Source organism: Scaptodrosophila lebanonensis, unplaced genomic scaffold (assembly GCF_003285725.1).
Source record: "Scaptodrosophila lebanonensis strain 11010-0011.00,11010-0021.00 unplaced genomic scaffold, SlebRS2 tig00000001-arrow-pilon, whole genome shotgun sequence".
In the NCBI taxonomy this organism is placed as follows: domain Eukaryota; kingdom Metazoa; phylum Arthropoda; class Insecta; order Diptera; family Drosophilidae; genus Scaptodrosophila; species Scaptodrosophila lebanonensis.
The window spans coordinates 16,978,871-16,994,927 of NW_022060529.1; the positions used below are offsets into that span (position 1 = coordinate 16,978,871).

At 37.8% G+C, this 16,057-nt stretch overlaps 1 protein-coding gene across 2 annotated transcripts; it reads left to right on the forward strand.

Moving 5' to 3' along the window:
- Positions 1–1,607: 1,607 nt before the first annotated feature.
- LOC115630373 (serine/threonine-protein kinase BRSK2) lies at positions 1,608–15,740 on the forward strand. 2 transcript variants are annotated; one of them, XM_030526908.1, is made up of 15 exons: positions 1,608–1,953; positions 2,044–2,138; positions 4,687–4,913; positions 4,974–5,124; positions 8,566–8,781; positions 11,388–11,587; positions 11,708–11,932; positions 11,997–12,508; positions 12,595–12,753; positions 14,073–14,239; positions 14,301–14,405; positions 14,470–14,545; positions 14,604–14,776; positions 14,835–14,965; positions 15,041–15,740. In XM_030526908.1, exons 1-15 carry the CDS (start codon positions 1,866–1,868, stop codon positions 15,123–15,125), a joined length of 2,610 nt encoding a protein of 869 aa, XP_030382768.1. In that variant the 5' UTR covers positions 1,608–1,865; the 3' UTR covers positions 15,126–15,740. The 2 variants fall into 2 exon arrangements, with proteins under 2 accessions (XP_030382768.1, XP_030382773.1); XM_030526913.1 differs by having other exon boundaries at positions 1,866–1,953; positions 11,997–12,460.
- Positions 15,741–16,057: the final 317 nt, after the last annotated feature.

A 16,057-nucleotide genomic window follows, 5' to 3' on the forward strand; every position in this document is an offset into this window, starting at 1 on the left:
TCAGGGAGTCAGCTGACAGGGTTGGCAGAAATTAGACGAAAATTAGATGAAATCATGTCGAATTAATAATTTAAAAAACAGTAATAATTAATAGCTATTTAAAGCTATTTGCCTTTGTGTTATATTGAAAAGTGTCTTTATAAGCATTTTGTCAACAGCTATTATTCAGTTAAATTATTCATCAATTTAAAATCATCGAAAGCACTGCCTCTTGTTAGATTTCGCAATAAATTTTAAATGCTTACTTACTTATTATTCAATAGTATGGGCCTTAACATTATACAAACAACATCATAAGCGTATAACTTATTCATAAATTTTGACTATGTTTGAAATAGTCTTCTTTGTAAACGCGATTAATGATAGCTTTAATCAGACTTCAGTAGAATGTTTTAATATACATAGTTATATACATAAATCTAAAAACGAACAAAGGCAAAGAAATATAGCAACAAATGTTCGTCGTCAATTCGAGGAAGAACCACCATTTAGGGTTTAATTTTTTTTTTTGAGTTTGGAAACATATAAAATGCTGCAATCTTTTCATAGTTAAAATGCATTTAGATATTGAATGCACGTAATTCCAATTACTATCGCCTGTAACCGCTGAACATTGTACTATTCAGGCTGCACATAAATAATTCAAATTTTACTTCAATTATCAAACCAGGGCAGCATACATATAAAATGGACTATAAACGAGTTTAATAATTAAATTCGAAACACTTAAAAATCAATAGATTATTTTCAATTTCAGTGAATGCAATGCACACACACACTCAAGTATACTATGTACCAATTTATACAGCATACGGATAAACTACAGTATATATATATATGTGTATGTGTGTGTGTGTGTGTGAACACGAGTGCACACTCATTTGGCTCCAGGCTGCGAGCGGGCGTCGTGCCATAAATTTACTTTTGAATTTCCAATGGCGCGTCGAGCAGGACCGCCAGGCTTTCTCGTTTTCCACACACGTACATATATAGACATATATATATACACACACACACACGTGAGTGAAGGTGTTTTAATTAGAACACCCGGCCAACAGACAGAAATACACATTTATTAGTTATATAGTTAGTGTGCGTTTATTTCAATTTAAAATTCATTTGAGGCCAACAGACATAAATATTCATAGCTTATCATCAGAACCTAAAACCCAAAAGTCACTCAAAACTTAATTTTCTATCTCTTTTTTCTTCTTACTATTTGGCAGCTGCGCGTAGTTGTGATGAAGTCATGTGAAAATAATAACAGGTACAACAACAACAACAACAGCAACAACAACTACAACAGGGACAACGACAACAGCACTGGCCAAGTTAACACGCTTATAGGCAAAAGTTAATTAATGTTGTTGCGCCATTTACGAAACAGCAGCAGCATCCACAGGAACAAGAAACACGACAACGACATTCAAACAAAACAAAAATTGCAATAAAAGTTTAAACAAAAGTAATTAAAAGCCAAAAAGGCAGCCCGAGCTGGAGACGCAGTTGCAGTTGCCATTGTGGGCCAAATAAAATTTACAGCGACCGTAACACACAACTTCATTTGCCGCTATGCGACAACGTTGCTGAGAGCGACAGGGATTGGGAACTGGAGGGCTAGAGAGCTGGAGCTGGAACTGGAACTGGAGCTGGAGCTGTTAAGGAGTGTCGAAGCTCGTGCCCAACCACCCACCAAGTTTGTGCATGGCCAGTCGTCAGCAGCTGCTGCTGCCTGCCACAAACAGCTAACCAACGGGGTCTAATCGGACTGGGACTGGGTCTGGGACTGGGAGGAGGACGAGGGCGAGGGTGGTGACGAAAACGACAACGACGACAACGACGACGACGACGACAACGGCCACAAAATGCAGAAGGAAAACAATGTGACGGCAGAGAATTGCCAATTTGTGGGTCCCTATCGCCTGGAGAAAACCCTGGGCAAGGGTCAAACGGGTAAGTTGAATCATTCATTCAATAGCAATTGCAAATCATGTAAGCTCATTCCTCCTTCGTCCTGCGTCCTGCGTCCTCCCATACTCGCAGGTCTTGTGAAGCTTGGCGTGCATTGTGTGATTGGCAAGAAGGTGGCCATTAAAATAATCAATCGTGAGAAACTCAGCGAATCGGTGCTAATGAAGGTGAGTAGTCTTGTGGGTGCCACCCATCCATCCATTCAGCCATCCATCCATCCAGCCATCCAGCCAGCAATTGTGTTCAAGATTGTTTTGCTCCTACAAGTACTTTGTTGTTCTTTTGTCGTCTTGGCTTATGACTTGGCAAAAGTTTTGCCCTTTATTGTCTTGATGTTGTCGTTGTTGTTTTCGTTCGCAAATTGTTTTTGGGTCGGATGGTGCAAATTGTGACAATAAAATTTGTATTTGTATGAGTGTACGTGGGTGTAGGTGTATGGAAACAAACTACATAGTAGACGACAGTTGAGTGTTGACGATGAAAGACAAAACGTTGAATTTTTCGTCGCAGCTAAAGTTTTGAATATGTTTTTCTCTAGCAAACAACAATTTGCTCCTTGTGATTGAAAATTGACATGCACTAAAGGATGAGTAGAAGAAGCATCGAAACACCAAAAACTTCCACAATGATGTGCAGTGATAAGTCTGTTGAGAATCAAAATGATGGCTACCCTTTTTGGCATTTAAGTCACTCCAAGCATTAAGAGTAGAAAAGCTAAATATTCGAAGGACTAGGGTAAATAAAAAGATTTAATTTAACTGGATTAAAGGACACCTTGTGATAAACGAAAAGAGAAATTGAGGATATAAGTATCTAGAGACATGCTGCCATAAAGCGAGAGAAAGAATCTTAATTTAAAATTCTTTGATTTAAGATTAAACAAGTTTAGAAACAAGTTTAGTTCTTCTCCACACCTCACTAAGGCATCATAATACCTTAAGAGCCTCTGAAAGTAAGATAGCAAGGATTGATAAGTTAGGACACGAAATTATCTGCACAATGTTCAAAATTGTGAATAGAAGTAATACGGCAGATATATAGTGAGGAGATTCCACAAAATAATCTGACTTTAGAACTCTACAAAAAATATAAAATGATTTTTGAAAAATTGATTAGGATCAGATCAAATAGGATCAGATCTTAGCACCAAAAAAGTTTCTGAAAGTATGATAATTTTGTATCACGTAACTGATAACAGATAAAGAGTAATTATTATTATAGATATACAAGTACAAGTATGTCGACGATATTCCACAAAATATTCTGAAAACTGATATATAAGGGAATGCGAATTTTGAAATCACGGGGAGGATTGTTGCTATAAGGCTTGATAAGGAATTTTGGAATTCTACAGAAAATAACGAAAAATACTTAGTTTAATCTTTTAAAGCTTCATTTATAAGGTTTTAAAACTCAGAAAAATAGTATAACAATTAATTTTTCGTTTAGTTTGTATGTAAATCATGCCTAAGTGGTTATTTGCCAAAACAATTTTTACTTTTCATTAATTACCAATACAAAAAGCAGTGTTTGTGTTTTATGTTAAAAACAGCTAGTGGAAAAAATAAATTATAATTTAAAGATCTTCCAAAATTAAACAAAAAAGTGTTATCTAAATTATATTATTAATTAAGTCCTTATAATTTATAATTTCTACCTTAACGTTTTTCTTGGCAGTAACAAGATACACAACTAACTTTTTCCTGAATGTAAGTGAGCATAGATATTTAATAATTATATATATATAATTATAATAACAGATATATAATAATATTATATTAATATAAATATTATTGATACAAATCATTATTATTTTATCATTAATATAAAAGGCAAAATGCCAATTTAGTTATGGGATTATCAGATTATAGAAAATGCAAATGTTTCGTGCGCATTATGGCTGAAAATCAATTTTACTAATGCCAGACATGTTATGGAGGGCCATTGACCGATAAATCTCTCGAAGAATCTGGCGGATCTGTTTCCTACAAGTAATTAAGCTTTTGAGTTGTAACGATATTGTAGCATTTTTTAATTGTTTCAGCGCTTTGTAGCACATGAAAGCAGTTTAAGGGGGAAAATAAATGAAAATGTAGTATCCACTGACAATGAGCGAGTAGAGCAGGCTGGCGCCGACATAGTCGTATTTAGGCCAAAACGAGTGCAAGGTGAAAGAGTCTATAAATAGCTGGCAGCGATTGCGTGTCCAAATAGCCGAGCATGAACACGCAAAGACATTGGCGGCGCCGTTGAGTGTCAATGGAGCTCGCCGCAGGACAATGGGCCATTTACATTTTCCAAACATAAAGGCAGCTTGGCGCTGAATGCTCTCTACACATGCATTGTGTCCGGCAAATATATGACGTGATGTTATCGAGCTGTGGCTCCTTTGGCCGTGGCGAGCCTGTGCCCAAGCAATAACAACAACAACAACAACAACGGCAAGTCGTCAAAGGCATGTGCCAGGAGCAGCGTCCACGGCAACATTGTCAATAATTGCTAGCAAATAGTGTTAATGACAATTACGGCGCAGCCTTTGTGTCCTGGCCGTGCCGCAATTGTCATTATCGTGGTTGTCTGCTGATGCCATCTGCAATATGTGAAAATTGTCTCCTGTTTGCAGCTGTGCGTAAACCCATCTAGTTATGCATTTATTGGTTTGAAGTTAAACTACAAGTGTCTGTTGCCGTTTCTGCTCTGCTTTGTCATTTCAAGGTTGAACGTGAAATTGCTATAATGAAACTAATCGATCATCCGCACGTGCTCGGCCTCAGCGATGTGTACGAGAATAAGAAATATTTGTATTTAATTCTGGAACACGTCTCTGGTGGCGAACTCTTCGACTACCTGGTGAAGAAGGGGCGGCTGACGCCGAAGGAGGCGCGCAAATTCTTCAGGCAAATAATATCTGCGCTCGATTTTTGCCATTCTCACTCCATATGGTAGGCTATGGTTCTCGTTTAAATATTGAATTGCAATAAATCTAAATCCTTATCTTGCAGTCATCGTGACTTGAAGCCGGAAAATCTGCTGCTGGATGAAAAGAATAACATTAAGATAGCGGACTTTGGCATGGCCTCGCTGCAGCCCGCTGGGAGCATGCTGGAAACCTCATGCGGTTCGCCGCACTATGCCTGTCCAGAGGTCATAAGGGTAAGTTAAATCTCTAGGCGGGAGGTACTAACTGATGCGGATGACGGCGTGAAAAATGCTTTTCCAATTGGCTCATACACTAGGCGAATAAATAAAATCGTACTAAGGCAAAATATTTAAGTCACTTTACAAGATGTTTATATTGCAGTATAATACGTTTTCCTACTTGGATATCTCTAGAAATGGTGACATAAGATGTGTTATACATGAAATTTGAAAATACATAGAAAGTTATTTAAAAAGAACTAAATATAATATTAGTATATGGGTCGTATGAGTGATATTTATGGGCAACTAAAGCTTCACTGGCACAGACTAAGCAAACGAAATTCTTCACTCCTTCTATTGTTATAGAAATTTAGAAATCAATAGAGGTACCTAACAAATCATTTAATAAATAATTTGGTATATTTGGTGTTAAACTTCTTTACTACTTGTAAATACGCAAAATTTCCGCCTGCGTACGATTTGATTGATGGGAACGAATCGTTTTCATTTCCATTTAATCCTTATCAAGTTGCTTTTTCAATATACTACTTATATATAGTATGTACTACTGAATTATTGGGGCACAAACCGTGAAAGAACGGTTTGAGGGATGTCGAGTACGCCACGACTAATTCTTCACATTTTTAAAAAATTTAAAGTGTTCTTTCTACATTTATAATGAATGCGGTTTTTAAGATAGGGCTATAGGGTTAAGATCATAGATAAGGCAGTTCAATAGTAGTCCACAAATAATTCTTCACATTCTTAGAAAATTAACAGTATTCTTCCTCGCTTTTAAGATAGGGTTAACATCATAGATAAGGCAGTTCAATAGTAGTCCACAAACAATTCTTCAAATTTTTGGAAAATTAAGAGTATTCTTCCTCGCTTTTAAGATAGGGTTAACATCATAGATAAGGCAGTTCAATAGTAGTCCACAAACAATTCTTCAAATTTTTGGAAAATTAAGAGTATTCTTCCTGGCCTTTAAGATAGGGCTATGGGATGAAGGTAATAGGGTAAGGCAGTTCATAATATTCAACATGTTGTAAATATTAAAAGTTTGTTTCATTATATTGGGTTCTTTTGTATACATCGTTTCTCTAGATGGTAGCCAAGAATGTAATTTTATTTCGACATTTGATAAAGAATAACAAAAATTTATTTAACACAAGTAGTGAAAGGGCGACACATACTCGTACAATGTATACTTTTAAAATACATAGAATGAATGCTAGAAAATCTGTGAAATGGAACTTTATTGACTCTGTAGCTTAATTCAACTTTTCTGGGAGTGTAGTGATACTGCCTGCCGGTAAATGGAGATATGTTATCGACATTTTTTTTTTACTTGAATACTTTTACGCATAAATGTCAATCAAGACAAACTTTTTGCACATTTTCGCATGCTGGTTGCTGATATGAACGGGAAGGCGGATGCTCCATGCAGTGTCTGTGGTGTGGTCTGCGGCTGCTGTGGCCTGTCCTGTCCACCTCCCTACCTCGCCACCTACAGTTCCTATGCTAATGTGGAAAAGTTACTGCCACTTCCGTTGTTTTTGTTGTTGGTTATAGTACGTATGCAAATGCGTAATGCCTTACAGGGAACGTCAGCATCGTTGTCATGTGCGCATATGATTTGCCAACTGAGGCAGATATACCTACATTTCTATGCATGTGAAGACCCCCTGCTGGCTGACATAGCTGGTTATTTGGCAATGCTTGCCAGCCACAGGAATAGCAGCAACAACAACAACAACAACAATAGCAACATGCAGCATGTTGCATGCCTCATTGCACCCACGCAGTAGCCCGCAGTAGCACGCAAAGTTGAGCCGAGCTGAGCTGCACTGAGCTGCGTGTAATAAATTCATAAGCGGAATTTTAAAATACATACTCGTATCTTCCTTTAGTTATAAATCCATGCGATGCCAGGACGTGCCATACAGCGACGTGATATTTGCTACCATAGATACATTTATAAATATTCAACAGAGGAAATTTTGCTTGGATTTATCTCTCTGCCATGTCCCTTAATTGATGTGGTTGGTTGGCCTGTTCTCTGTGTGTGAGTTACGCATAGAAAGTTTTATTTCCACCTGAGCTAGGACAAAAAGTTAACTTTAACTTAAAGTTAGAGTACTTTGATTCTCATGTAAATAACGAAACTTTGTCCTGTCAGCAATTCTTTATAGTTCCGATTGATTTATATTAATAGAGTGCAACTATTGACATTTCCATTATTATCAGAGAAAGGATGGCAAATACAAGAAATTATTGTCCATAATTTTCATACAAGACCAGGCATTAAACATAATCGTTTTAATGTCAGATAAATAACAATTCAGCAATGCTTTGCTTTATATTAATAGAGTGCAACTATTGATATTCCATTATTATCAGAGAAAGGATGCCAAATACAAGAAATTATTGTCCATAATTTTCATACAAGACCAGGCATTAAACATAATAAAATAGTACCTTTTGGTGAAACAATTCTTCAGCAATTCTTTGCTTTATATTAATAGAGTGCAACTATTGATATTCCATTATTATCTGAGAAAGGATGGCAAATACAAGCAATTATTATCCATAATTTTCATACAAGACCAGACATGTAACATAATCATTTTAATGTCAGATAAATACAAATTAAGTACCTTTTGGTGAAACGATTCTTCAGCAATTCTTTGCTTTATACTGATATTCCATTATTCAAAAAGAAAGGATTCCAAATACAAGCAACTATTATCCATAATTTCAATACAATACCAGACATTAAACAGAATCGTTTTAATGTCAGATAAATAAATAATACCTTGTGGTGAAACAATAAAATAGATAACAATTATTTTGTATTCAGAGTGGTCTAAATATAATTGCCCTTAGCAGTTAAATATATAGTTTGTTTGGTCTAGCAACTCATTCAGAATAACATATCAATTGTTCGCTTTAATGGCCTGGCTGTACTTGCAGTCATTGTGCCATTTACGTGCCCAAGTCAATAACCGCCATCGTTGACGGCATCAGACAGACACGTCAATGGACAGGCAAGTGCGTCAGAGTGTGTGGTTTTCAGTCGTCGAAGCCGCCATTTGACATTCGAAGTCGAGCCGGTCAGTTGTCGGCTGAATGGGTTGAATGACTGGCAGGCTGACTTAAGTAAAAAGTATATAAATTATGAACGATTGGAGGAGAAAGCAGCGCAAGGCGTAATTGTCAAGGAGTTGAAAACGATTTCTTCAATACCCGTATAGCCAATTATCCTAATCGAATTCCCCAACGGGTTCGAGAAGCAGAAATGGCAAAAAATACAACGCGCAAAAGAATCTAAGGCAAATGGCAATCATAAAAGTAAACCAAAAAGGGAAATAACCAACCAACTAGCAAAACAACAATAAAGAAAACGTCTCAATTTCTGATTTTCTTCTTTCGCTCCTTTTTCGTGCCTAGGGTGAGAAGTACGATGGACGTAAGGCGGATGTCTGGTCATGTGGTGTCATTCTCTACGCGCTGCTGGTGGGTGCGTTGCCCTTCGACGACGACAACTTGCGGCAGTTGCTGGAGAAAGTGAAGCGCGGCGTCTTTCACATTCCGCACTTTGTGCCGCCCGACTGCCAGAGCTTGCTGCGCGGCATGATTGAAGTGAATCCGGACAGGCGTCTGACGGTGAGTCATCAATGCAGCGCACAGTGGTTCGGAATCAAGCAAACATAACATACAATCATTTACAAGTTTTCAGGTAGAAAATACAGCTAATTCTGTTTTTACACGGTCTTTTTTACACGATTTTGATAAGCCACGGTTTGAAAATTCAAAATTTCATATATATTTTTTTAGAGATAAGGAATCAATCACCTATTTCTGCATATGATGAACGTCTTTTTGTACACGGTTGTTTCTGGAACCAATCTACCGTGTAAAAACAGAATTAGGTGTATAATATAGCCTATGTAAGCTGGGGATAGTGTAGCTTCCCAACCGTGAAAGAATCCTTTGAATCGGTCCAGTAGTTACGGAGCCTATTCAATTCAAATGAACAAATCAAATCCTTGCTCTTTATAATATTAGTATTAATCAATTGTGTCTCTGGGTTGAACTGCTTTGTTTGTTTCTAAAGCTCACCTCTTTCGAATTAGAGCTACAAAACTATGAATAGATCATATTTGAACCATCGGTATTATCGATAATATTACAAAAATTGCACAATCAACAGTCGCTAAATCCTTTGCTAGTCACTGTAAAATAGGCTTATTGGCTTTATGGATTGGTAGTTTTACAGCTCAATGAAGAAATGCTGTTAGCTTTTCATTTCTTGAAAGTAAGAAAATATATTCTTGTAGCGCATAGAAGGAAATATTCGAAAAATATACAAATTCAAACAAATAAGTATTGTCAACTATCGTGTATATAAAAAACAGAATGTCTCTGAAATATTTAAAATGGTTTCAAATTTGCTCTATCAAAATACCCATAACAGAAAGAATCATTCGCATAACAAAAAAAAAGTTACTTAAAACTTACAAGTTAACTTTTAAATCAAAAAATATGTATCCTGGTTGCTTTTAAAACGGAAAAAAGTCAGTGTAAAACACATTTTCTTTTTGCTTTGCTTTAGTTGAACTTATATATAGGTCTATGGTAGCACTATTTTTAGTGGGAAAGTTGATTTTCAACGTAGTCCGGGTTCTAAAGTGAGGGTAAAATAAAATCGATTCGAATGCCCATATTACAAATTTAATATTAGTAGTCTTTTAACTAGCTTAAATTTCCATATTGGTAGCAGAATAGTAGTTTAATAAATTGTATATTGTACATTAAAAAAAATGTTATTAGTATTAGGGCTAACACAAATACAATGTTTTCTACTGATCTATATTTTATAAAATAAAATACTTCTCATATACAATTAAATAGTGTAGTCCGTAAATTGTTTATAGTACGTGCCTGGCCACATAAAAAAAACACATATTGTACAGAATCAGGACGCTTCCTGGTGTAAGGTGGAGAAGCTTTTTAATGGGAACAAAAGTTAATTGAATTTTTGCAAAATCGAGCAAAAATAGCCGAGATGTGTGCTACAATTCTGCTTTTTTTTTAATGTAGTTTATACAATTTATTAATCTACACTGATAAAAAAAACCACGGAAATTTCAATATTTACACGTAGATTTAACTATTTTTACCATCAATTTTGCACCATTATATGTTTTAGTAAATATGAAGTGTGTACACTTAAATTTGAAATTTAATAATAATATATTAAATTTAATATTAATATATTAAATTTAAAGTTTGACGATATTAAATCCCAAGTGACGATGTGGACGCGTGGGCTTGATTCACGCCAAAGGTTTATTTTTTATAATTATAAAATATTTTTTCCACTTTTGGTCTCCTCTACTGGTTTTTTTGAACTCTTTTCAATATTGACATTTCCATGATGCATATTTTATTTCTATATATATATATATATATATATATATATATATATATTTTTTTTTTCTTTCTATAGAACCCTTTAAAGCAGAAAGTAATTTCAAAATTCTTTTGTTATTATGAATTAATTACCTTGATGTTTCTTTATGCCTTTTAGTACGGATATGTGCATATTAATATTTAATATGGTTCAAGATTAAATTCAATATGACACACTTTAATACCGAAGTTTTAGTCTTTGTTTTGAATATTATCCATATTAAAATCACTAAATATGTTTTTAGTAAAATTTACGATGTTTATATTTGATTTGAATATGAAATAGTAGAACATTAAATTTAATATGAAAATATTCATCTGTACTATGCAACTTTTTTATCAGTGTAGTAATCTGCTACAATTTTTTGCAACAAAGAGAAAAGTAAATCGTAAATAAATATTCTCGTAAGGGTAGTTTTAAGAATTCATTTACAATTAGAAATATATTTAAATTTCGATTGCAATTAGTTTAGTTTTGTGGCACTGTGCATAGTGGAAGCAGTGCACGAAAAAAGCGTGTACAAAGAAACGAACAAACAAACAATTGAATGTTTGTACCGTTAATGATGTGTGTATGTGTGCGTGCGGGGGTGTGCGCTTATGCGGGTGGTTGAGTCACACCAAAATCTAACAACCCTACAGTCGGACCGGTTCTCGTTTTTTGGGTCAACTTGTGTTGTTGTGACAGCCTGTGACGCGCTGACCCCAACCGGCCAGTGGGTTGGAGGTTTGTCCTTGGTGTGGGGCTTGTGTGTTTGCGGGTCCATGCTAACCTTTTGTTTTGTGTCTCTCTGCAGCTGGCCGAAATAAATCGCCACCCTTGGGTAACCGCCGGCGGCAAAGGTGAACTGGAGTTGGAGCTGCCGATGATGGAGGTGGTGCAGACACATGTAATACCCACAGCGACGGCGGTGGATCCGGATGTGTTGAATGCGATTTGCTCGTTGGGCTGCTTCAAAGAGAAGGATAAGCTCATACAGGAACTGTTGAGCTCCAAGTGAGTAGTGGTGGGCGGTGCGGACACTGACGTGTTGCAAATTAGCCAGAATTATGCAAATCATAGAGCGCATTTCAATTGGGCTTACTCAACATGCTGGCTACTCTTTCCACCCCACAGCCACAATACCGAAAAAGTAATTTACTTTCTGCTGCTCGAGCGCAAGCGACGACGGCCAGCACTCGAGGACGATGAGGAGATAGCACAGAAATCGCGCAGTGAGTTGGATGCCGTGGATCCGCCACGTAAGCGACTGGACACTTGCCGTATTAATGGCACTAATGCGCCCAGCTATGGTCAAATTTCGGAAGGATCACCGCTGACGCCGCGACGACAGGCCTTCAAGTGAGTGCTTCCATCATTTGCATGAGGAGGGAGGAATATTAATGGTCTGCTTGACTCTCCACAGCTTCCGTTCTTATAGCAGCACACGCAATCACCAACGACGCTCGCCCACAACGGTTTCTTCGTCTGTGCGCAGCTCATCATATCACAGTCCCACGCGCTGCAACTCGCCCATGAGCTCGGCGCAACAGCAGGCGAACGCCATATCGCGTCCCAGCTCGCCGGCGTCCTCCACACGGCATTCCACGTACGGTGGGGCGGATCGCGAACGCTCAGGCTCCATACACCATCCGTCGGTTAGTCGCACGCCTTCGCATAGCTCGCAGAAGAGCATCGAGGGCGTCAACAGCGATGTGGTGGTGGTGCGGGAGCCGCGTCTGGAGCGCCGTGATTCATCGCGCAATGAGCGTAGCTCAGCCAGGGAGCGGGAACGGGAGCGCGAACGTGAACGTGGGAACTGTGTGCCACCGGGCAGTCCTGGCGGCAACTCCACCGCCTCGCCTTCAGTGCATCATCGTGCCAACTCAGGTCCGACCATTGCCATTAGTATGTTCCACGATCCAGAGTCGAATAGTGGTGTGTGCATGCCCCGTAGCATTTGAGATTGTCCCAAAGCGCTGTCAACGATCGCTCACTCTTCCCATTTTCCTTTCCTCTTGCAGTTGTGAATCCTACCGCCTCGCCGCTGCTGAACAACAGTAATGTTGGTATGCCTGGCTCGCCTTGTAATACGCCGGGCGGACAGCTCTGGAAAACGCGCCTAACGAATATCAAAAACAGTTTTCTTGGAAGTCCACGTTTCCATCGCAGAAAATTACAGGGTGAGCTATTGTTCATACTATCAAGGGCGTAGGCAGGGGGAGCAGGGGGGGGGGGGCCGCATCGTGCATTATTTAATCAAAATGTTAATTTTTTGGCCCCCCCCTTTGGTAAAAGCTGCCTACGCCCTTTCGTACTATATATCTATGTAGAGTGCTAGCGATGTTTTCAGTAGAGAAACAGAACATACAATATTACCCCACTGACACCGAAAGATTTCTATCAAAACTATAATTACATCCGGAGGAATCTCCGAACACTTTGGCTGGCCGAACTGGCAATCAAATTTTCCGCCACCGGGTAGAAGATTTTACTTTTTCTCTTGCTGTTTCTTTCTGCCTTACTTCATCTTAAGTAGAACAAAGTTTTCTCCTCTACTATCTTCTTTTTTTTTAGTGGTGTAGGTCTATAATGTCTCTGACAATGTATGAATCGGGGCATAGCTGGCCAAACGTATCGGAGGCATTAATAGACATTATTGTATAGTTATTTTTGAGGCTTTCTTATTTACTTAAGTTTAAATTATAACTTAATATTAGTAAGCTGTATTGACAGCATTATTTGGTTGATATATATTAAATAAATAAATAAATAAACAGCAAAGATCTTTACGCTTTAAAACGAGAGGCCTATTTTAGATTTCTCTGGCTATTCATTTTTTAGTTGCTTATGTAGCAATACTTATAGTTAGCACGTAAGATCACTGTACAAAGGACACCCTGTATGCTCGCTTTGCAATTGCTCATAACTCGAAAGCAGACTGATAAAATAACGGTTTTTTTGTACGGTATATTTTTGCAACTATTCTTCTCTCTCTCTGACACAAATTGCAAGTTCTGGAAAAGAGCCGTTATTTGGGTTTTCCACTTACTGGAATTTACACTGCATTTTTGCGCCACTTGAATAGGACATGCATTTAGTTTGATCGTAATCTTTGGCACGTGGGCTCATATTTTTCGTTCATCGCACTTCTATTTTAATTTCGACGATTTAATTTCAAAAAAACGTAAAATGGGTCGAGGAAAAGCATTAACCGAGGTTGAAAAGGACAAATCAAAGCTTATAAGCAGCGTAAGAAAATCGAAATGTGACATAAGGGGTATCCTATTCAAGTGGCGGGGGGTGTACATACATACATTTAAGATTAACTGTAAACACGCTCTCGATATGTTTGCGAGAGAGCATAGAATTAGAGAATAAGAACGAATAAAATGATGCTCGAGTCAGTTTCGATTGAGAGCACGTATTTAAATAATAACTACACTTATGTAAAATAAATTAAAATTAAATAATACTAATTAATATCACTAATTACTTGCAGTCTCCGCCGATGAGGTTCACCTTACACCGGAGTCGTCGCCGGAGCTGACAAAGCGTTCGTGGTTTGGCAATTTGATAACCACGGAGAAGGATGAAACCTTTACAATATTGGTGAAGGGCAAGCCCATAGCCACAGTGAAGGCGCATTTAATCCATGCATTTCTATCTGTAAGTCTCGTTCGACCCAAAACCCTCCGAGACACGTCTGTCTAATGCGCATATTTTCCAGATGGCGGAACTATCGCACAGCGTTGTGTCGCCCACCTCGTTTCGCGTGGAGTACAAACGTAATGGCAATGGACCGGTTATGTTCCAGCGACATGTCAAATTTCAGGTAATGCCCCACCTTCTGCTGTGGAATTCGAATGAATTTAGATGAATTCTAAATGTTTTTATAGGTCGATATCAGTGCTATATGCAAACAAGGTGATATTGCGGATATGCTATTCGCTTTAACGTTTACACTGCTATCAGGTTAGTCTCGACACTAAGTTTTGCAGACTAGTGTATCTCACAGAATCGTACGTTTCAGGCAACATCCGCCGTTTTCGTCGCATTTGTGAGCACATACAATCGCAGGTCTGTTCGAAGCGATTCCCCGGACCCAGTAGCCCGCCCACAGTGACGACCGTAACTCAGGCAGTGTCGGAGAGCTCTTCGTGTGGCTCGGTTTCCAGCGAACGATTGTCCTATAAGCGACAGGTGGTGAGTATTTGGAAGGGCAGGATAAATCGGTTGGCAATATTAATGAATGTGCTTGTAGATTGAAAATGATATGGAAAACGATTCCATATTTTCCTATAAATCGGGCAATGGACGTCGTGCCTCAACGACCAATAACAACAACGCCAATCCGGTGGACATACCAGGCAGTCCCATAGCAGTCCGTTCAAAGTAAGTCCTTAGTGAAGAGTGAATAGTGAATAGCTTGGCAATTAACCTTTTCCCCACTCTCCGCCCCCAACCCAGTTCCGAGACTGCTGAGCATGAACGCAATCGCGAACTGCAGAGTGAGCGCCAGGCGACAACGATGTCCGGTAGTGCAATCGCATGAGAATTATTTCTCTGATTTAGTTACATTTTTCTAAAGGATATTTGTTTTGATATTAAACAACAAAAGCTAACGACATATTTCTATTTCAACTAAATAATGCATTGAGCAGCCAACAACTCTCAACAGTATGCATTTTTTCCAATTCAACATTAAAAACTAAACTCCAGAGAGAAAAAAAATACGAAGTACATATGCATAAAAAGCAATAATAGCGGAATTTACTCAAAATACTCAAAGGAACTTTTCAAACTGTACACCAACTAAAGGGAAATCACTCGCTTCATAAGTATTGAACAAAACTATGGCCTGTCAGCTGCTTGAGGAGGCTTGAAAAGATCGATGTGCAGCTTTTATACTACAAATTTTTTTTAGGCTGCATAATTGTTTTCTAACTAAATTAAATACAATAATTTTGATGTATGCTTTTTATTTTTAAATGGACATTGTTGCCGCCGCGCCTGAAAAGCTTGCAATACGAACACCGTGAAAAGAAAATACAAATACTCCTTTAAGGGAGAAAATGTTACAAAATGTTTTTTGCATACGCTCTAGTTTAAGTCGAAAAGTTAGGAATTTTCTTTATCTAGATCTTGCATTAGCTATGCAATACATAAAATGTGCAAAAATTATAAAATACGAGTATATATACAAACAACTTAACGTTGCTGGTTTTCTAAAAATTGATGCAAATATTTTGCTACTTGCTAATTTTGTAATATTGAAAAAAAAAAAACTATGTATTTTTCCTATTTAAACAAAAAAGAAATGTATGACGACAACTAATAAACTTCAGATATGCATGCTTGACGATCAAAAACTGTTGTGTGGCACATGACTTGGTTTAATTCAACGATTGATTAAACAAATGCAATTGTAAAATGTATGTACATAGAGGAAGGCACTTAACTAAAATGCGAATGCAGGTGAAGAAT

Bases quoted from the DNA above. Each gene is read 5' to 3' on its own strand.
- LOC115630373 (XM_030526908.1), top strand. From the start codon at position 1,866: ATGCAGAAGGAAAACAATGTGACGGCAGAGAATTGCCAATTTGTGGGT. The intron at 8,782-11,387 runs GTGAGTCATCAA...GTCTCTCTGCAG, and splicing joins ATCCGGACAGGCGTCTGACG to CTGGCCGAAATAAATCGCCA. The intron at 14,966-15,040 runs GTAAGTCCTTAG...CCCCCAACCCAG, and splicing joins CCCATAGCAGTCCGTTCAAA to TTCCGAGACTGCTGAGCATG.